Here is a 23,521-nt window from a genome sequence, read left to right as displayed (position 1 = left end):
CCCTCCCTCAAGTCCAGGTAGCTCAGTGTAGAGAGAGAGACACCTTTCCCATCAGAGCAGGAGAGTAAGTGAGTGCTCAGTTTCACCGCAGACCCCAGAACAGACCACCTCAGCACCAGATCAACTCCCCTGGCCTCAGCAGCTCCCTGTGGGTTCCTGCTAACCTAAGCTCCTCCTGGCCCTGACACTTACAGGCTCCAATGGCCCCATGTGGGCCCAGCAACCCCAAACAATATCCTTGACACAGGTTTCTGGTGGGCTTCTGTGAATCCAGACCCTGGTTCACCCTGGTACTTACCTACTCCAATGGCCCCAGGTGACTTCCACAGCAGGGCTCCCTGTAGGCTCCCCAAAACTCAGACCCCCATCTTACCCCTGTAATTATTTGTTCCAGTGACCACAGATAGCTCCTGTGACAGCAGGCCCCTGGCAGGCTCACCCTACTAACTGCCTACTCCAGAGGCCCCATGGCCCCAGGAAGCTTTCACAGAAAGCTCCCTCCAGGCTCACAGGAATCCTGGCCCCTGGCTTAACACAGCCCCTACCTTCTCCACCAGCCCCAGGAACCTCCCATGGTTCCAGGCAGCTTACGCAGTAGGGCTCCCTCTAGCTCCTGGGAACACAGGTCCCTATCTAACCCTGGTGCCAATAGAATATTAACAGCCAAGTGGTATTAAGGACCCAGTTGAATGCATCATGTATTTTCATTAAGCCATGTTAGTATGGCCTTTACTTCAACAATCTTGGGATTCTTGATTGAGGTTAGAGCAAATGGTGGCTGCCCAGGTTTGGAGGTCAGCAAAGAAGTATGGGGTAACCTCAAGAGGGTCAAAAGTTATAGGGATTAAGTAAAGCACTGTTGAAATGGTTCCCCATGGGGTTCAATGGGCTCCCAGGTAGCTCAGCTGCTAAAGAATCTGCCTGTAATGCAGGAAACCGCAGTTTGATTCCTGGGTCAGGAAATTCCTCTGGAGAATGGATAGGCTACCCACTCCAGTATTCTTGGGCTTCCCTGGTGGCTCAGATGGTAAAGAATCTGCCTGCAATTTGGGAGACCTGGGTTCCATCCCAGGGTTAGGAAGATCCCCTGGAGAAGGGCATGGCAACCCACTGCAGTATTCTTGCATGGAGAATCCCCATGGATGGAGGAGCCTGGCAGGCTAAAGTCCATGAGGTTGCAAAGAGTTGGACATGACTGAGCGACTAAGCATAGTACAGCATAGCACATGGGGTCCGACTGAGGAGAGTGTTAAAATAAAGTCAATCAGGATGAAGGGCTGGATAAACAGAGGATTAAAGTGACTGTAGACCATGATGAAGACAATAGTAAATAAGCACATTGAATGAATTCAGTAGATGGGAAAGAGGGGGTATGGGGAAAAGGTCATAGTGAGTTCTGATTCCTAAAGAGAAAATTTGTCTTCCTGTGTTTTCTATGGAATATGAATTCTAACATTTCCCAATACCCTATTGTACTTTATGAGAAAGAATGACTTTAGGTAATGTAAACATCAATCCAGCCATATTAACTTTACTTTTTATTGTTGTTTTTAAGCTTTTTTATATTGGAGTATAGCTTATTAGCAATGCTGTGAGAGTTTCACGTGTACAGCAGTGATTCAGTTGTGCATATACATATATCTATTCTTTTTCGAATTCTTTTCCCATTTAGGTTGTTATATAATATTGAGCAGAGTTCCCTGTACTACACAATAGGTCCTTATTGGTGATCCATTTTGAATATGGCAGTATGAACATGTCAACCCCAAATCCCCTAACTATCCCTTCCTTCCACCTTCCCCCTTGGTAACCATAGGTTCTTAATCTAAGTCTGTGAGTCTGTTTCTATTTTGTAAATAAGTTCATTTGTAAGCAAGGATATGTTTTCATAGTGCTACATAGATTTTTTCCCAAGATTCACTATACTTTCAGTTTTAAATCTATTTGTCTGATTATTTGATTACTCAGCACAAGCTAAACATTCAGTAAACATTTAGTGAGTAAACAAATTAATGTGATCTTTGAAAACAATATGAGCTAAAACAAATCCATTTCACTGAATTGTTTTCAGCAATAAATAAAATAGACTTTCTTATACAATAGAGAATTATACTGTTTAAATTATCTACCTAGAACTCCTTTTTGAGAAATGTCTTCAAAGCTTATGATGTAAGTCTTTTTTAATTTGTTTATTCTTTGAGGGTAGAATTGAATTTGGGCAATGGTGAAAGTTATCCATTACCTATTGTGCCTTATCGAAGCCCAGAGTATTAGAAAGGTGACTAAACAAGCAGAGTAACACCATTTGGGTCCCAAACTAAGTCATGGTCTTAACACGAGACTGACATTCCTGCGTGACTTATAAGGTGCTTCTGAAGACAATTAGCAAAGGAGTTATATACATGATTAAACAATCTCATGAGGCTGTCCAAGTTCCTGGTACACTTTTAAAAGTTGTATTTAACGTTACTTATAATACACTTATCTGCTTCATTTGGGATCTGGGAGTTAAATGAATGGTGAACATTAGAATGTATGGCAGATCTCTTTATTTTGTTGCTTGATTTGGAAAACTATAGTTTCTCCTGTATTACCATCATCAATTACCCTTGTTCCTGACCCTGTATACTTTGAACTATTCTAGCCTAGGAACAATGATAGAATCATAATAATAGTGACAAAGCATGGCTCTGCCTTGGCTCATTCTGGTAGAAGTGACAACCCCTTACCCCGTTAAGATATCTTTCAAATATCTCTGGAAATGTATAGGGAGTATTTCCTATGTACCCTATAGCTACCCTACGGCATTCATGATGTCCCTTCCCCTTATCCTCCTTGTCTGCTCTAACTCTCCTTGACCTGTTGCCACTAATGCCAAAAGGTACAGCTATGGTGCTGATGCTCAACAAAGGGACCACTGGTGCTGATGCTTGATGGGGACACTGCTTTCTGTTCTGGTGTCTATCCATATCTACATCAAGTCTGCCACTGTCCACTTTGGAGGGTGCTTACATCTACAGGGGCACTGGCTCTTGCTGCTGCTGAAATCACTTGCTTGGTCCTCTGTCTCTGTAGGAGCTTCTGGCACCATGACTGGTGACACAGAGCATTCTCATCTATCCAAGAGATTATAATGAAAACAGCCCTTTTAGCTTTTATTCAATGTCATTTCAGCCTTTCAGACTAAGTCTCAGGCAGAAGTCCAAATGGCTGGGCCAGAGGACAACCAGCATTTATAGTGCATGGACTGAATTCAGAAAACCATCTCTTCTCAAACCATGGCACACTGTGCTTTTAACCAAGCAAGTGTGCATCTCACTTCTTTTCAGTTAAAGTGAATTACAACTTTTGGAGACGATGGGTATGTTTACAGGAGAGATCATGGTGACAGTATCATCAGTATATACTTATCTCCAAACTCATCAAGTTGCATACAATACATCAGATCAGATCAGTCGCTCAGTCGTGACCAACTCTTTGTGACCCCATGAATGGCAGCACGCCAGGCCTCCCTGTTCATCACCAACTCCCGGAGTTCACTCAGACTCATGTCCATCGAGTCAGTGATGCCATCCAGCCATCTCATCCTCTGTCATCCCCTTCTCCTCCTGCCCACAGTCCCTCCCAGCATCAGAGTCTTTTCCAATGAGTCAACTCTTCGCATGAGGTGGACAAAGTACTGGAGTTTCAGCTTTAGCATCATTCCTTCCAAAGAAATCCCAGGGCTGATCTCCTTCAGAATGGACTGGTTGGATCTCCTTGCAGTCCAAGGGACTCTCAAGAGTCTTCTCCAACACCACAGTTCAAAAGCATCAGTTCTTCAGCGCTCAGCCTTCTTCACAGTCCAACTCTCACATCCATACAATACATATGTACAGTTTTTTGTATGTCAATCATATAATCAATAAAGTGGTTTAGAAATAAAATAAATTAAAATGTATAATATCCATTCTATCCCAGAGTTCCTTTCAAATAAGCCCCCTGGTGGGCACATTTTTAAAATTAATTAATTAATTTTAATTGGAGGCTAATTACTTTACAATATTGTAGTGGTTTTTGCCATACATTGACATGAATCAGCCATGGGTGTACATGTGTTCCCCATCCTGAACCCCCCTCCCATCTCCCTCCCCATCCCATCCCTCAGGGTCATCCCAGTGCACCAGCTCTGAGCACCCTGTCTCAAGCATTGAACCTGGACTGGAGATCTGTTTCACATAGATAATCTATATGTTTCAATGCTATTCTCTCAAGTCATCCCAGCCTCGCCCTCTCCCACAGAGTCCAAAAGTCTGTTCTTTACATCTGTGTCTCTTTTGCTGTCTTGCATATAGGGTCATCATTACCATCTTTCTAAATTCCATATATATGTATTAATATACTGTATTGGTGTTTTTCTTTCTGACTTACTTCACTCTGTATAATAGGCTCCAGTTTCATCCACCTCATTAGAACTGATTCAAATGTATTCTTTTTAAAGGCTAAGTAATATTCCATTGAGTATATGTACCACAGCTTTCTTATCCATTCGTCTGCTGATGGACATCTAGGTTGCTTCCATGTCCTGGCTATTATAAACAGTGCTGCGATGAACATTGGGGTACATGTGTCTCTTTCCCTTCTGGTTTCCTCAGTGTGTATGCCCAACAGTGGGATTGCTGGGTCGTATGGCAGTTCTATTTCCAGTTTTTTAAGGAATCTCCACACTGTTCTTCATAGTGGGGTAAGCACATTTTATCTGATGATATGCTCAGATGTGTTATACATGAATTCTCAGGGAAAAAATGTTTCTGCTATTAATACATATCTACAATCACATGGGGCATCAAAATATTATTTAAAATACATGACAGGAGAAGGGAAAGCATCTGATTAGTGAAATTTTATGAGCTATATATCCTTTCAAAATAAAACTTCAGTTTGAGGATAAGGGTGTTAATATATACAGCATACATAAATGCTATTACGCTCTGGGGCCAAGGGAATAATTGGTAGATTATGTAGAGGTGATAAAATCAAGGCAACAAAACAAATAAAAGTGCATTTATATAAATCCACTAAAACTCTCCTTTACTGTTCTCAGCTTTTATCTATTTAATAATACTTATTCATTATAAAAGAATTAAGTAATCTATATTTAATGTGTTATATTGAATAACCCTTGTTATGGCCGTGCTTACATAAAATCTACATATAATAATACTAATAATAATAGCTAATATTTAACTAGCCAACACAAATAACTTTTAAGAATTATATGTAGATTATTTTGCCCGATTCTTATAAACCTTTGAGATAGGTTCTATGATCACTCCCACGTTACATACGAGGAAACTAAGGCTTAGAACAAACAAGCAAGCTTCACAAGGACACAAAGCTGGCGAACAAAGAAACCAGGAATCAAACCCAGACAGTCAGACCACAAAGCCTATGTTTGTAACAGCTTCCTCTTAAAGCTGATGGGGACTACTGACATCTGAGGCGCAAGAGCAAAAGGTGATGCACTTTTACCCTGATGGACTAGAATAGATGATTTCCAGGCTCCCACTGACCTGCTATGGTGGATTATCTTGTTATGGATTGATGCTCCCACTGACGTCAACTAGAAAAGACCATTTCTTGGGGGCATTTGAGAGGTGCCAAAGACAACTGGAACTTGAGGGAGCAAGACCTCAGAAAATGGAAACAGAGAGGTGAACCAACAAGCAGCTTTTCCCTTCAGTATATTTGCCAATTTGGGGTGTAGTTGAGAGACTGACAGGGCAGAGGGCTGTGATTAAGAGTCAGAGAAGTCAACAGACCTTTTGGCAAACTTAAAAAACTAGAAGAAGAAAAATGGATTTGGGGCTGTCAAGGGAACCAGGACTTTAAAGATCAACATTCCAGATAGAAGAGAGACAAAGAAAAGTGGCCTGACATTCTGTTCTTTTCCATCTTGAGAATTTGCTGAATTCATCACCTGTGCAGGACAGCAAGCTAGGTAAGAAGTAGAAAGCTTCCAAAAAGTGGAGCCAAGTTTTCAAGTAATTTCTTAGTTTTGCATTCCCACAAAGGAGAAGAGGCTTTAGTAATCAGAGCTGCTCTTGGTTGAGACCCATAGGGAGCTGCACTCCCGGCCTCTAGGGGTGAAACAGAGATAGACAGACTCAAAAAAAAAAAAAAAAAATTACCCTGCAACCAAGTTCAGTCCCTGAAAGTGATCTGCCCTGAAATAGTCTGAGCACTAGAGATTAGGGTGAACCTGCTCTAGAGGAAGATGTCATCCAGAACCTCAACAATTTCTCACATACAATATCCAAGCTACTTTTCATTCATAATGTTCAGCAATTTCTCAAGCATAAAGACTAACATTCAATCTGGTAGCAGAGAAATCATCTCTTATCAAAAGACATAAATTCAGGAAAGGATGAAGAACAATGGAAAGATTCATATCTTGGAATGAATGGGAAGCTTCATGTCATTTCTTAAATATAAATTAATATTGACTGTATAAAAAGTTAATAGTAAAGTTTTGTGTAGTCAAAATATGTGTAATAGTTAAGAAGCATCACAACAATATGAAAGACTGAAAGTGAATGAGCTTAAGTTACTATCAGGGCATGACATTATCAAGAAAGGGGTAAAAGTACTAATTTGTATTAAACTATATGAAGTCAACAATTCATGTGGAGAGGCTGTTGTTGTTTAGTTGCCAAGTCGTCTCCAACACTTTTGCAACCCCTGCCTGGCTTCTCTGTCCATGGGATTTCGCAGGCAAGAATACTGGAGTGGGTTGCCATTTCCTCTTCCAGGGGATCTTCCCAAGCCAGGGATTGAACCCAAATCTCCTGCATTGGCAGGTGGGTTCTTTACCACTGAACCACCTGGAAAGCCCAATATCTAAGGCAGTGGTTCTCAAATTTTTGGTCTCAGGGTTCCTTTACACTCCCAAAATCTATTAAAAGCCCCAGTGAGCTTTTGTTTTATGAGTTATATTTGTTGACACTTACCATATTAAAAATTAAAACTGATGTTCCTGTCTTCTATATTCTTGCACTTTTTGTCTACTTGTTTTATTGTTTATTGAGTAAGTTATCTCCTATTATGAAAGTAAAGTATTTTTTTTCAGTTCCTCCAGGTTTTTGTTCTATATATTCTGAAGCAATGAGTATAAGTTGGGACAACTCTTGGAAAACTGATTGGCATTATTTACTAAACGAGGATAATGTACATCTTATGACCCATCAATTTCACCCTCTGGTATTTACCCAACAGAAATGCATATATATGTGCAATCAAACATATATTTTTCATAATAGAAATATATAGTTTCTCATTTAAATAATCCAAAGTCTGAAACAGCCCAAATATCTAGCAACAACATAATGGATAAGTGTGTGGTGTATTCATACAATGGAAAATTATTCAGCAACGAAAATTATAAACTCGTATTACACAAAACAAAGTGTATGAATCTAACAAACTTCATGTTGTATTAAAGGAGAAGAACACACACAAAAAAAAATATTCTATGGTTCTATTTATATAAAGCCCAAAATCTTGCAAATGTAATCTAAAATCATGGAAGTGCAAATAATGCTTAATTTTGGAGGTGGATAATAACTGGAAGAGGGTGTGAGGGAGGCTCTGGTGCTCTGGTAATGTTTTATGTCTTAAATTTGGTGATGATTACCTAGGTATGTTTACAGTGAAAGCTCATCAAGCTGTACACATATAATCTGTGTATTCTTTTGTATGTTTATTATACTTTGATACAAAAGATTAGGAAAAATTTTTAAAAAAAGCCCTTTATCTCCATCCCAGACAGCTTTCCTCAGCTCTAGACATCTCCACTAGGATGTTTCTTGGGTGATTCTTAACACATTCAAACCTGTATCCAGGAGGTTCCCTGGTGGCTCAGCAGTGGGGAATCTGCCTGCCAATGCAGGAGATGTGAGTTTGATCCCTGATCCAGGAAGATCCCACATGCTGCAAAGACCTGGGCTCATGTGACACAACTATTCAGCCTGTGTTCTGGAGCCTGGGAATCGCAGCTAATGAGCTCAGGTGCCACAACTACTGAAGCCTGCACGCCCTAGAGCTGGTGCTCTGCAATCAAAGAAGCCACCGCAATGAGAAGCCTGTACGCTGCAACCACAGAAAGCCCACACAGCAACGAAGATCCAGCACAGCCAAAAATGAATAATTTTTTAAAAATACCTGCGCCCCTCATTTTCCCTTCTTTCAAATCTGTCCCTACTAGGATATTGCTAACCCAAATGAATGGCATCCCTTCCAGCCTATTTACCTAAGAGAGAAACATGGGAATCAGTTGACTCTCCTCTCTCATAACACCCTAGGCTGTGTCACTCAGTTTCTCAACAAATACTTCTCACATCTTATCTCTTGTATCTATCTAAAGTCCACTCCTCATTTCCATTCCCAATTCTCAGCATTTCTCATTTAGACTTTCAAAAGCTTCGTAAAGTGATCTCTGGGCCTCCAAGTATGTGGTCTTACTAATTCACTCTTTGCTTTTAGCACACGTGACATTTCTAGGACACAAATTTGGTCATGCCATTTTCTTACCTAAAATCCTTCAACAACTCTCCATTGCTTTCAGCACAATGATAAAACACCATACCATTGCTGAAAAGTACAACCTGTCCCCAGCCTAACTTCCCAGCCTCACCTTGCTTGACTGTTCCTGATCCCTCCTGCCAACCCAGAACTCTCAAGTCACTTTATCATAGAAACTTTGCCCTTTAGTGGTAGTGAACTATGATATGTTTCCCCAAATTCACTCTTCTTTCTTCTTTTCTCTTCTATACCCTTCAAATTTTTCTTAAGTTGAACTGAAACACCACCTCTCAAAAAACTCAACACCATTCTCCCTTCTTAAAAACCACCACAATATTGTAAAGTAATAATCCTCCAATTTAAAAAATTAATTTTTTAAAAGTTATGAAGCATTCTTGATCAATAATTTAAAAAGCCCACCCCCACTTGAATCTAATTAAGATTCTGGCTATACCTGTCAACTTACAGAAAACACAGATAGCTGAGGGATATGAGGATGAAATCAGTACAACAGAGAATGTGGGAAACTCCAAAGAATAAGCTAATCAGCTCCTTCAACAGATAAGTTCCAAGAACAAAAAAGGAATTGGAAAAAGAACTCACAGGTTAGACTTAGAAAAGATACAAATAATCATATATAGATCTTAGTGTCAGAATTGAAAGAAACAAATCATTATACAATTTTGACATTTGAATGCTTATTAAATATTTGATGACATTAAGGAAATACTGTTAATTTCTCAGGTGCACTAACTGGTTCTATTTATTTTAAAAATTCCTACATTTTAGAAAATCATACTGAAATATTTACAGATGAAATGACATGATGTCTGAGTTTTGATTCAAAATAATAAGGGAGTGAGCCAGTGGGTAGGTATTAATGATACAAGATTAGCCATGAATTGATCATTGTTGAAGTTGGTTCCAAATAGGAAAAGGAATTCGTCAAGGCTGTATATTGTCACCCTGTTTATTTAACTTATATGCAGAGTACATCATGAGAAACGCTGGACTGGAGGAAACACAAGCTGGAATCAAGATTGCCGGGAGAAATATCAATAACCTCAGATATGCAGATGACACCACCCTTATGGCAGAAAGTGAAGAGGAACTAAAGAGCCTCTTGATGAAAGTGAAAGTGGAGAGTAAAAAGGTTGGCTTAAAGCTCAACATTCAGAAAATGAAGATCATGGCATCTGGTCCCATTATTTCATGGGAAATAGATGGGGAAACAGTGGAAACAGTGTCAGACTTTATTTTTCCGTGCTCCACAATCACTGCAGACGGTGACTGCAGCCATGAAATTAAAAGACGCTTACTCCTTGGAAGGAAAGTTATGACCAACCTAGATAGTATATTCAAAAGCAGAGACATTACTTTGCCAACAAAGGTTCGTCTAGTCAAGGCTATGGTTTTTCCAGTGGTCATGTATGGATGTGAGAGTTGGACTGTGAAGAAGGCTGAATGCTGAAGAATTGATGCTTTTGAACTGTGGTGTTGGAGAAGATTCTTGAGAGTCCCTTGGGCTGCAAGGAGATGCAACCAGTCCATTCTGAAGGAGATCAGCCCTGGGATTTCTTTGGAAGGAATGATGCTAAAGCTAAAACTCCAGTACTTTGGCCACATCATGTGAAGAGCTGACTCGTTGGAAAAGACTCTGATTCTGGGAGGGATTGAGGGCAAGAGGAGAAGGGGACGACAGAGGATGAGATGGCTGGATGGCATCACTGACTCGATGGACGTGAGTCTGGGTGAACTCCGGGAGTTGGTGATGAACAGGGAGGCCTGGCGTACTGCGATTCATGGGGTCACAAAGAGTTGGACACGACTGAGTGACTGATATGATCTGATATGATCTGAAGTTGAGTAATGGGTACCTGGGAGATCTTAATACTATTATCTCTGCTTTTGCATGTGTTTGATATCATCCATTATAAAGTTTTTAAAACAACAATATCTAAAGAAAATTTGATAGAGAACCTAGCTTTTCACTAATACATTTGGTTATTTGTGTTATCATAGACTTTTAATGCTTTTTGGATACTTTTCTTCAATCAAGATTGAAGCCAATAGACTTCAAGTGCTAATGGGTTATTTTTAGCTCTGCAGGCCCAAGAACTTGTCAGTGAATATGTAAGCAGCCCCTGAAAGCTAACAGATAGTTTGACTTCACCAAGACATATTTTAACTCAACCTTTACATCTGGTGCCCCCATGCTGCACTAACCTCCAACCCAAGTGTACCTCTTAAATCTTTTCATCACACAATGCCTTGCCTAATGCTGATTCTTTTCTTAAATTCCCCTTCAGTAACCCCACAGAAAACTCCATGAACAAGATAGCATCTAAAGAGAGATCACAAGAGGTCAGCAAGCCTGCACACAGTGAAATATGACAAAGACTCTGACCCCCTCCCCAAATGATTAACTGACACTAGCTTCCCCCTTTTCCCTTTAAAAACTTTCTTGGTTGAGCAGAGTCTTTGGAGTTGGTTCTGGAACATAAGTCTGCCTTCTCCTGAGGTTGTCAGCCTCCTGTAAAAAACAACCTCTCCTCTCCCAACCAACACTTGTCTTTCAAGTGGCGAGCAGGCAAAACCTGAGTTCAGTAACAGATTCAGAATTTCATCCCAACTCATCTCAAGTCTCTGGTCTTTAGCAGAGAGGTTTTGATCTTACAAGTATTGGTGTAAATTATTTTAGTGAGTTGTGTAGTTCTTTAGTAGCAGGTGGACAAAATGTTTAGATAGGGATTTCTACTGATGTACATGTATGGAATCAATTAAGAGTCAGTTCTTGTTGTGGGAGAATGATAATTAAGACATTATCCTAACTCCTCTGGCAGCTTATACTATAGTAATAAAACAAAAACTATACACAAATCATCAGAAAACAAAGCTGCTAGTATGGAAAATGTACCAGATCAGAGGAAGGAGAGACTCAAGGCAGGAAGGTCACCTCAAGGAAAACTCTTATACAATAATACAGGTAAAGTATAATGAGGAGCTGATGGCCAGGACAGTGGTAGTAATGGAGAGGAGGGATAAGTTCAGGGCAGGGATGTGCCCTCCCTAGATGTCATCTTCTTTGAGCCTTGGTGATAGTGGCTTTTCTCAACCCTCTGACTCACACCCTTTAGTCTCCTTAGTTCCTGTTTCAATCCAGGGTCCTTGAGTGTGTATAGCCAACATCAGGATAAACCCCAACAGTGCTCATGTTGCTTTGCTAAAACGTGTCAAGATGCAGAAACTCTCCAGACACTAAGGCATGACATCTCTTAGGGGACACTGAAGATGGTGTGCCCCACATTAGGTGTAAAAGGCATCCCCTCGAGGAGCTGTGGGTACCATTAGGGGAGGGGGCAGGGAGGGGGCCTATAACAATCATGTCCTCGTGATCCCTAAGAGAATATCAACACTAGAAAGCCATTGAAGTGAAACATCATCTTAACAAATTGAATAAAAATCATATGGTCATCTCAATAGATGCAGAAAAAGCTTTTGACAAAATTCATCACACATTTATGAGTCATTGAAATAACAGCTGCCACTGACCCCCCTCCCCCAATTCCATGCAATTCACTGCCTAATAAAGTATGAAGTAATGCTGAGCAATGTGGTGTCACACTGACATTTTGTCCATTTATAGAACCTTCCAAGCTCCTCACCACTTCAAGCCATTTCAACATATCACTCTAACTAAAAAGCTTTTCTGCAAGCTCTTTGTCTCTCTCACATTCTCATTTTTCAGGTCTCAGATTAGAAGTCACAGCCTCAACAGAGGCCTCATCTCATATAACTCTAAACCAGGTGCTCTAAACCAGGTGCCCCTAATCACTTTCTATCCAAACATCCTTTTACAGTATACTTTTTAGCAGCAATCACCTTCTAAAATTAGCCTATTCCTATTTTTTATTGTCCTTTTTGTTTATCTCCCCCATCAAAACACCAGCTTCCCAAAGGCAAAGAAATCATGCCAACCTTGTTGTTTTATTTTATCTGCATTGCCTTTAGTGTTCAATAAATACTTATTAAATGACTGAGTCAATATTTAGGTTTTCTGATTAACCTTTGCAACTTAATGGGAGCCACCACCAATCCTCCCTTTGACTAGCTTCTTAACAATGGCTCAATCAATAAGGTATTAAATGTTTGCTTCTAATCATGATGAGATCTGTGGGTTTTTTGCATTAACAGTCTTGCTCTTCAAAATGTCTACTAAATTCACAGTCCTATAGTCTTCTGAATTCTTATGAAATAAACCTTTGGTTGAGCTATATATCAGTGCTTGTTCTAGCCAACGGTATCCAAAAGTGCTTTGACTATCATTACCAATTGGGAATATTAAAGAATATATAGAATATAAAGACATAGAGAGTTTATATTCTAAATTCTCCATAGGTCCAGCACATAGCTCAGTAACAAAATAAATACATTTCAGAGGCATTCAAAGTCAGTAATTCAATAAGCTCATGTTTTCTCTCTGCTCAGCCTACTCTGCAACTTTGCCATCTGGCTTCTAAGATTTAATCATCAACAAAACACCTCAAAGGAGGTTTTAAACTTAATTACTATTTGCGTTTTGATTAAAGAACTATAGTTAAGAAGTTAAAAACCAGAGAGGAGTCGTAAATAATAACTGGTCACACCATCCCAAAGCAACTAGTAAAGCTCCTCTGTTTCCAATGAAATAGAGAAGGACAGAAACGTGAAACCCTGCTGGCATAACGCTGGACCTCACGATACATGATTTTCCTGATAGCCCCATTTACTTCTTAAGAGGCTACTCATTGTTTTTAACATTCTTTCCCCCTAGTGTACCCTTGGAAATTCCTGTTGCCAGGGACATACAGTCAATCTATTGTTCACCAGCTCAACAGTCCAGCCTTAGTGTTTTGAGTTTGGATCTAAGATCAAATAAAGCAGCCCTCCATTGCACATCCTCAGGGGCCCAGAAAAGGCAGGTATCCTGGAATCAAATTGAGATAACATTGAAATTTGTTTCAAAAAGTATAAAGTAATAACAAAGTAATTTGTTTTTGTAACATACACATAGATTCTTCTAGGTAATACTCAAGATAGGCTGGCAGGTATTAGTATTAGATACATTATAAGTCAAACCAGAGAAGAATTTAGGTCAAATATATGTACTTGGGTTTTATGTTCTATTCCAGTTACAGAATTACAGAAATCAAAGATCAGCTCATTACCTCACAAAGGTGATCTGTGGCCCAGCAGCACTGGCACCACTCTGTACCTTGTTTTAAATGTAGTTACACACCCCACTCCACACCTACTACATGAAAGTTCCATGTGTCCCACCTAACCTAGTAGATATAGAGGTCATCTTTAGAAGCATCTAGTTCTTCTCAAACTTTAATGGATATAACTACATGAGAATTTGTAAAAATTCAATTACTGATTCTTCTGTAGGACTGGCATAGAAAGTGGCATCTCCTGTAGGAGCCACTATTAAATATTCAAGAATGTCTTTTACGTTAGCTAACACTATAGAATAAAAGCACCTTCATGTTGATGCCTCTCAGAGAAGTACCTTTTCTTTAGCCCTGGAGTACACTTGCTGTTAGACTTTCTGATGGCTCAGATGGTAAAGAATCTGCCTGCAATGCAGGAGACCCGGGTTCAATCCCTGGGTCAGGAAGTTCTCCTGGAGAATGGAATGGCAACCCACTCTATTTTTCTTGCCTTGAGAATTCCAAGGACAGAGGACATGACTGAGCAAATAACACTTTCACTTTTGGGGCTTCCCTGTTGGGATGTGCTTGAGACAAACACCCAAGAAATCTCCCAGTGACCATTCTTGATGAGCGAATTTGGACTGACAAGTAGACAGATACATTGACTAAAAAAAAAAAAAAAAACAGTAAAAGTCACTCAGTTGTGTTCAACTCTGCGACCCCATGGACTATATAGTCCATGGAATTCTCCAGGATAGAATACTGAAAAAACAAATGCATGACCTAAAAGTTGAGAAATAATTTTTATTTGGTGGACAAAACTGAGGACTTAAGCATGGAAGATGTTGTTTTTCAGTTGCGTAGTCCTGTCAGACTCTTTGCGACCCCATGGACTGCAGGAAGCCAGGATTCCTTGTCCTTCACCATCTCCTGGAGCTTGCTCAAACTCATGTCCATTGAGTCGGTAATACCATCCAATCATCTTGTCCTTTGTCATCTCCTTCTCATCCTGCCTTCAATCTTTCCCAGCATCAGGGTCTTTTTTAATGAGTCGGCTCTTCATATCAGGTGGCCAAAGTATTGGAACTTCAGCTTCAGCATCAGTGCTTCCAATGAATATTCAGGACTGATTTCCTTTAGGATTGACTGGTTGGAGCTCCTTGCAGTCCAAGGGATTCTTAAGAGTCTTCTCTAACACTACAGCTCAAAAACATCAATTCTTTGGTGCTCAGCTTTCCTTATAGTACAACTCTCACATCCATTCATGACTACTGGAAAAATTACAGCTTTGACTACACAGACCTTTGTTGGCCAAGTAATGTCTCTACTTTTTAATACACTGTGTAGGTTTGTCATAGCTTTTATTTCAAGGAGCAAGCATCTTTTAGTTTCATGGCTGCAGGCACCATCTGCAGTGATTTTGGAGCCCAAGAAAATAAAGTCTGTCACTGTTTCCATTGTTTCCTCATCTATTTGCCATGAAGTGAAGGGACTGGATGCCAAGATCTTCATTTTCTGAATGCTGAGTTTTAAGCCAGTTTTTTCACTCTCCTCTTTCACTTTCATCAAGAGGCGCTTTAGTTCCTTTTTGCTTTCTGCCATAAGGGTGGTGTCATCTGCATATCTGAGGTTATTGATATTTCTCCTGGTAATCTTGATTCCAGCTTGTGCTTCATCCAGCCCAGCATTTCACATGATGTACTTCGCATATAAATTCAGGACTGTGAAAAGCTGGATACTGGCTGCAGATAGCTAAAGTGGATATCAAAGAAATGATTTCAGTAAGCCCAGACTCTTGCATCTTCCCATACATAGAAAAGTGCTAAATACATTAACTTAAAATGTCTGGTTTTCTTGAATTAACAGTAATCTTTGGAAGTTCCAACCACCTGGTTTTCCTATATATCCTGACTCCTCCAGTATCTCTTTTAAGCAGTTCCTCAGAGCTATCTAGGTGCTCAGAGCTATCTGAAGAACTGTTTGGAAGAAGTAATAGAGGAGCCAATATATATAGAAAAACCTGGTGGTTGAAACTTCCAAAGATTACTGTTAATTCAAAAAAAAAAAAAAACCAGACATTTCAAGTTTATATATTTAGCACTTTTCTATGAATGGGAAGATGCAAGAGTCTGGGCTTACTGAAATCATTTCTTTGATATGCTCCTTAGCTATCGGGGGCCAGTATCCAGCTTTTCTCAGTCCTGAATCCCTCAGGGTGACAGTTGGGGGTGGTCGCAAGTGGCTGATGGCTTGGTGGCAGGTGGCCTGTTTGTTTCCATCCTGAGTTCCCTCAAGGCTCACCATGGGGGCAGCTATAGTTGCTGTAGATGGCTTGATGACTGCAACATCCTTTGTTTGCTGATATGGCAGGCAGCTTTCTTTTACACCTAGTCCACATATAGGTGTAATTTTGAGCATCTCTAAAATACCCCAAGTAATATACAATTCTCTATCCATTAAGTTTATTCATAGTTTTACCAACAGGAGTTCAAGTGTAATTAGCTGATGGACCACTGACTGGAGCTCAAACCCTTAACATCGTCATGATTTTTACTATATTCTAACTGCTCTTTTAATTTCCTTTATCATAGAAATGCTTGGAAGAGTTCCCAAAAGATTTAAGAACACTGGATAGCAAGGAAAAACATATGATATTCTATATGGATAAAGTGCGCTGACAGCAGGAGCAATTTGAGACCTAAGCATTCAAAATTTAGAATTAAATGTTCTCCTAACCCAGCTAGCCACAGTGTCACACTGGCTAGATCAGAAGTCAGTAGCAAAACAAGCCCAGTAGGCAGCAAGAGAAGCCTAATTATTTGGTTCCTGTACCGAGGTTAGAAAACGAAAGGCTGTGAATTTCCCTAAATGTCTCCATTCAAACTAACAGCCTTCAGCAAATGACATCAATTCATGTGATAGTCAGATTTTTTGGCATCTATCAGAGCAACACAAATACACATCTAAGCAGCCAGTATATGCAGACAGTTACAGATTTTACTATCTCCAAGATGAAGTTCATTCTTTATTGTGATCGTATTGTGGTCATATCCTAAACTTATAAACCATACCTATGTCAGAGGAACGTTGTAAAAATGTTTGTGGTGCTGGTTGCATGACCCTTGAATATACTAAAATCCATTGAATGGTCTACTTTAAACATGTGAATTATGTCTCAAGAAAACATCTTCAGTAATTCATCTATATACAAACTGCCACAATTTAAAAATTCGTAAATAAGTCTTTTTTAAGCCACATTTTGAAGGCCATTGAGGATAAAAATATTATGTCTTATCCCTTATTTCAGAGATTATTAAAATATGTTAAAATTAACTTTGAGAAAACTCATTAAAATTTAAAATCTATAGAAGACCCTTTAAGATTTATATCCCCAGAAATAAGTAACAAGGTTTGACACAGCTCAGCTGAAACCAACCCACAGATCAGAGATTTCTGTCAGACTTTTGAAAGTTATTGTTATAGATCATAGAATATTGGAGCTTAAAGGGACCTTAAAGAAAGTCCAATCCAATCCTCTCATTTTCCAATGAAAAAAAAACATAAAGCATAAAGGAGAAAAAAAGAGCAGCGACGGGCTTCCCTGGTAACTCCGTGTAAAGAATCTGCCTGTCAATGTAGGAGATACAGGTTTGATCCCTGGTCCAGGAAGGTCCCACATGCAGCAGGGCAGCTAAGCCCATGCACTGCAATTATTAAGCCTGTGCTCCAGAGCCCAGGAACTGCAACTACTGAGCCCATGTGCTGCAATTACTAAAGCCTGTGTGCCCTGCAGCCCCTGCTCCACAACAACAGAAGCCAGCACACCACAAATATAGATTAACCTCCACTTGCCACAACTAGAGAAAACCCCGCACAGCAAAGAAGATCCAGGACAGCCAATAAATAAATAAAATTATAAAAAAGAGTAGCTACTCATTAAAATAGACTCTTAAATTCATGACAGAATAATAGTAAAACACAGGCTTCCTTACTTCCAATCTGAGGTTCCCTCTAGGGAGTTGGATCCCGGCCACAAAGGGAAGCTTCCAGCATGCTATGGTCATGAAATTGAACCAAAGATCTGGTCCCTGCCCACATCTCCAAACGTATCTCTTGTCATTCTTCTCTTGCTCATCATTCTCCAACCCTATGACCACCGTTCTTTTCCTCTCACACACTATAGGACTTTTTTTTTTTCTACTTGCTATTTCTTCTGCATAGAAAGCTCTTCCCCCAAATGCATCTTTGTATGACTGGCTGGTATCTATCCCACAGATCTGTTTAAGTGACAATTCTTTAGAGAGGACTTTTCTTAATACCCTATTTCCAGTAGTCACTAGCCTGTCTTCCTCCATCATAGCACTGGCCTAGTTCCATTACTCGTTCTTCTGGTCCTTGTCATGTTACATTTGTTTGTGCTTTAAAAAAAATAATAATACAGATCTCCCCCACTAGATTGTAGCTTTATCAGAGCAGAGTTCCTGGCACATAGTAGCTGCTTAATATATACATGTCAAAGGAAGAACTAAATCTCTGAAGTACTTCTTGAGGAGACTCCCTATTGCCTGATGTCTAAATTCTTAAATGCCCTATTTTGATTTCCCAGGAACCAGGAAAAGCCTAGACAGAATGGGAGTCATGAACAGGAGAGCTAGACTAAGTTGCCCTACTGGAGGTCTCCAGGAATAAAAAAGATTCAGGGAGGTAAGTAAACTAAGCGAAAGTCCTTAGAGACTCAAGCTTGATATGTAATGATCAGTTGAGGTTGACAAGTCTAAAGGGCAGGAACAGCATCAAAAAATGTGAAACAAAGTCAAGAATCAGTAACAGTGGCACAGGAATGGAATGGCAGGCAAGTCCAGAGACACACATGTTAGTTCCTATGTGAATGTTGATAAATAGGACTTAACTTTATTGGTTTGGGGGCATGTGATGTGTGAGTGTGTAGGACTGAATTAAAGCTACAGGGTCAGGGCTAAAATGAACCATAATTTTAGAAGATTCATTTTCCTTCCCCAACTTCCATGGTGGATTGGCAGTGCGAGATTCTGTTAAAGTTAAGGGCACCAATTAGGGTCACTTCTTACCTTTGGTAGCAGTTTTACTATAAAAGTCCTTGGAGGAGAGATACCATATTTTATTCACATACTATGTACATAGTAGATGTTGAATAGATAGTTGCTAATTGAATAAACAATTGAATGAAAGGATTGTTCAAACAAATGAATGTTCAGCAGGACCAGCCATGGCAACATTCTAAAATGTGCATGGGCACTCATTATCAGAGAAATGCAAATCAAAACCACAACGAGGTACCATTTCATGCCAGTCAGAGTGGCTGCTATCCAGAAGTGTACAAGCAATAAATGCTGGAGAGGGTGTGGAGAAAAAGGAACCCTCCTACACTGTTGGTGGGAATGCAAACTAGTACAGCCACTATGGAGAACAGTGTGGAGATTCCTTAAAAAACTGGAAATAGAACTGCCTTATGACCCAGCAATCCCACTGCTGGGCATACACATCGAGGAAACCAGAATTGAAAGAGACACGTGTACCCCAATGTTCATCTCAACACTGTTTATAATAGCCAGGACATGCAAGCAACCTAGATGCCCATCAGCAGATGAATGGATAAGAAAGCTGTGGTACATATACACAATGGAGTATTACTCAGCCATTGAAAGGAATAAATTTGAATCAGTTCTAATGAGGTGGATGAAACTGGAGCCTATTACACAGAGTGAAGTAAGTCAGAAAGAAAAACACCAATACAGTATACTAATGCATATATTTGGAATTTAGAAAGATGGTAACGATAACCCTGTATGCGAGACAGCAAAAGAGACACAGATGTATAGAACAGTCTTATGGACTCTGTGGGAGAGGGAGAGGGTAGGATGATTTGGGAGAATGGCATTGAAACATGTATAATATCATATAAGAAACGAATCGCCAGTCCAGGTTCGATGCAGGATACAGGATGCTTGGGACTGGTGCACTGGGATGACCCAGAGGGATGGTATGGGGAGGGAGGTGGGAGGGGGGTTCAGGGTGGGGAACATGTGTATACCCGTGGCAGATTCATGTTGATGTATGGCAAAACCAATACAGTATTGTAAAGTAATTAGCCTCCAATTAAAATAAATAAATTTAAATTAAAAAATAAATACATTAAAATTTTAAAAAATAAATAAAATGTGCATGGGAAAGATGTAGAGTATAAGTTGACTCAACCTTCAGAAAGATTTTTCCTTTTTCAAAGGTTAAGTTATACTCTGTATTATATTTGAACACTGTATACTAGCTGTAACTCACTTCTTGGCCTGCATCATCCTTGAGTGTCTGCCCTCCTTTTCCATCTGAACCTTCTTCAATCTTTCTCTCTGGTTTTCTAAGAGGGTGTGGCACTTCCTCACTTTAAAGTATGTTGTTTCCTGGAGAAGGCATAGAGGACTATCTATAAGTTATCCGTAGACTTAAGTAAGTTATGAAAATAAATACCAATTGTCCCAAAGTACACTGAGTATCAAATTTAACCCTAACCTTTAAAGGTCTATCTGTGTTATAATGATGAACATTCTCTCTTTCTCTTTCACTCTCCCTCCCTTTCCATCTCTCTCTTTCTTTCTTTTTTTTTTTTTTTACTTAGATATTTGTTGATTTTATTAGCATGCTTTCATCTCTCTCTTTCAATTCTGAAGCTCTGAAAGAGAAGTATCTAACAAAAAATGACTATCCTTTGGAAGTGGTGATAGAGTTAACTTGTTTTTACCTACTCTTAGCACTGGAGGAAATATGAACCTACTTACTTCAACCTGTTTTCTTAAGATAGCTCAAGTGTGATTCTTTTTTTTCCTGTCTCCAAAGTCTACTGGTTACAGACACTGATCAAACAGCCCCTGTCATCCTTGAGGGCCATTAAAAGGAGCAGTCCCCTGTGGTAATGGTGTGGAGAAGTATGTTAGCATATAAGGAAGGAGAAGGAAAGAATACATATTTATTGAGCAGCTACTATGAGAAAGTCTCACGTGTATTATCTCATTTAATCTCTACAAATACTCACTGCCATAGGTACCTCTATTATTTCCATTTCCCAGATGAGAAAGTTCATTTGGAATTTTTCAGCCAAGATAGAATAATAAGGATGGGATTTACCTTCTCACTTAAAACAATCATAAAAACAAAACCAGACAAAATCCATGAAACGGTTTTTGAAACACTGGTTATCAATCAGTGAAGGGCAGTGATAACTAGGATAGGAAACGTATAAGCTGAGCCCTATAATTGCCCCCAACTTACTATCTTCAGATATTTTCTGAACTATGGCATAGAGAATGGGAACTGAGGCAAAGGCAGTAAACTTCTTTGGTTAAACATGTATAGCTGTAAGTCTTATGACAGTAATACAGCCCTAGAGTCCATAGGATAGACCACTAGGGAGGAGAGAGCTGGAGAGAAAGCACTGGAGATCGGCAAAGGACCATCATTAAGTATTCAGCACAGTAATTACTGGTACATGTATGAGGAAACTAACCAAGTCTGGAAAAGAACCATCTGAAAAAAATTAGAAAAACTGTCTCGTGCTTACACAGTGTTGGAAATAATCCCTATCTCCACTATCCAGACTGGAAAAACTCATAACTCATGAGCACTGGGCAGGGTATACAGAAGGGTCATTCTTCAGTAGTGGGAAATTAGTAGCCCTAGACTGAACACTTCTCCAGATCTACCCAACAAAATCATCAAAGCAAGACCCAAATAGATAAAAATATTCCCAGGTAAATTAACTGCATCATAGGAAAAGGCTCAGGAATATTTATAGAGATACAACAATATCCAGCAGTCATCAAGGTGAAATCACAATGTCTGGCATCAAATCAAAGATTAATAGCCATGTCAAGAGGCAAGGAAACACGATCCATAATGAGGAGAAGAGACAACTGAAACTGACTCAGAAATGACACCAATGCTAGAATTAGCAGAGAAGGACATTGAAACCTGTATAACTGAATTTAGTATGTTCAAAAAGTTATGTAGATACATTTGTTGTTGTTCAGAAGCTCTAATTTTCTTAAAGAGATCTCTAGTCTTTCCCATTCTATTGTTTTCCTCTATTTTTTTTTTTTTTTTGTATTGTTCACTAAGAAGGCTTTCTTACCTTTCCTTGCTATTCTCTGGAACTCTGCATTCAGATGGATATATCTTTCCTTTTCTCCTTTGCCTTTCACTTATCTTCTTTCCTCAGATGTTTGTAAGGCCTCCTTCAACAACCATTTTGCCTTTTTGCATTTCTTTTTCTTGGGGATGGTTTTGAACTCTGCCTCCTATTCAGTGTTATGAACCTCCATCCATAGTTCTTCAGGCACTCTGAGAACTTCATCTATTTGTTCAAGGTCACAGTATTCTATCCAGTATCCAAGCCCAGATCTTATTTCAAAGACTCTGCTCTTAGCATCACATTATACTAGGGTACCTTTTGTTAACTGTTTTGTCAGAGATTTGTAATTGAACACTGTCAGGAAGAAAATCACACACACACACACACACACACACACACACACACACGAGTCCAAAGAATACCAAGTTAGGGGTAATAGGAGAGATTTTCTTTCTAACCTTGACTTTGCTTCTGTTTACGCATAAAAACATGAGTGCATTAGTGATCCACTCTAGGCCACAGTGATGCTTCCACCAAATTAGGTCTTGGATGCAGAATCTGAAATGAAAGGATACAAATAAACTTATTTACAAAACAGAAACAGATTCACAGACTTAGAGAATGAATTTATGGTTACCAGGGGGGAAGAATTGGGGGAAGGGATAGTTAGGTAGATTGGGATTAACACATACACACTGCTATATTTAAAATGAATAACTGAAAAGGACTTACTGTAGATAACTCTGCTCAATGTTTTGTGGCAGCCTGGTTGGAAAGGGAGTTTGGAGGAGAATGGATGCATGTATATGTATGGCTGAATCCATTTGCTATCCACCTGAAAGTATCACATTGTTAATGGCTGTTTGTTGTTTAGTCACTATGTCGTGCCCCACTCTTGTATAACTCCATGGACTGTAAGTCACCAGGCTCTTCTGTCCATGGGATTTCTCAGCAAGCACACTGGAGTCCACTGCCATTTCCTCTCAAGAGGACCTTTCCGACCAAGGGACTGATCCACGCCTCCTGCACTGCAGGCAGATTCTTTTTTTTAAATTTATTTAATTAATTTATTTTAATTGGAGGATACTTACAATATTGTGGTGGTTTTTGCAATACATCGATATGAATCAGCCATGGGTGTACATGTGTCCCCCCATCCTGAACCCCACTCCCACTTCCATCCCCATCCCATTCCTCTGGGTTGTCCCAGAGCACTGGCTTTGAGTGCCCTGCTTCATGCACCAAACTTGTACTGGTCATCTATTTCACATATGGTAATATACATGTTTCAATGCTATTCTCTCAAATCATCCCACCCTCCCCTTCTCCCATAGAATCCAAAAGTCTGTTCTTTACATTTGTGTCTCTTTTGCTGCCTTGCATATAGGATTGTCATTACCATCTTTCTAAATTTCATATATATGTGTTAATATACTATATTGGTGTTTCTCTTTCTGACTTACTTCACTCTTCACTCCAGTTTCATCCACTTCATAAGAACTGACTCAAATGTGTTCTTTTTTATAGCTGAGTAATATTCCATTTGGAGAAGGAAATGGCAATCCACTCCAGGACTATTGCCTGGAAAATCCCATGGACAGAGAAGCCT

At 39.6% G+C, this 23,521-nt stretch overlaps 1 protein-coding gene across 8 annotated transcripts in view; it reads right to left on the bottom strand.

Annotated features, from left to right (window-relative positions):
• Positions 1-23,521, bottom strand: part of SLC6A14 (solute carrier family 6 member 14) — a 433,497-nt gene that overhangs the window by 82,125 nt on the left and 327,851 nt on the right. For all 8 annotated transcript variants that reach the window (XM_070784015.1, XM_070784014.1, XM_070784017.1 and 5 more), the window contains one exon: positions 22,371-22,470. In XM_070784015.1, coding sequence (XP_070640116.1) covers positions 22,371-22,395 — 25 coding nt within the window. In that variant the 5' untranslated portion in view covers positions 22,396-22,470. The remainder of the gene's footprint in view (positions 1-22,370; positions 22,471-23,521) is intronic.

Source organism: Bos indicus, chromosome X, assembly GCF_029378745.1.
Source record: "Bos indicus isolate NIAB-ARS_2022 breed Sahiwal x Tharparkar chromosome X, NIAB-ARS_B.indTharparkar_mat_pri_1.0, whole genome shotgun sequence".
NCBI classification, from domain to species: domain Eukaryota; kingdom Metazoa; phylum Chordata; class Mammalia; order Artiodactyla; family Bovidae; genus Bos; species Bos indicus.
This window is presented reverse-complemented; position numbering and strand designations above follow the sequence as displayed.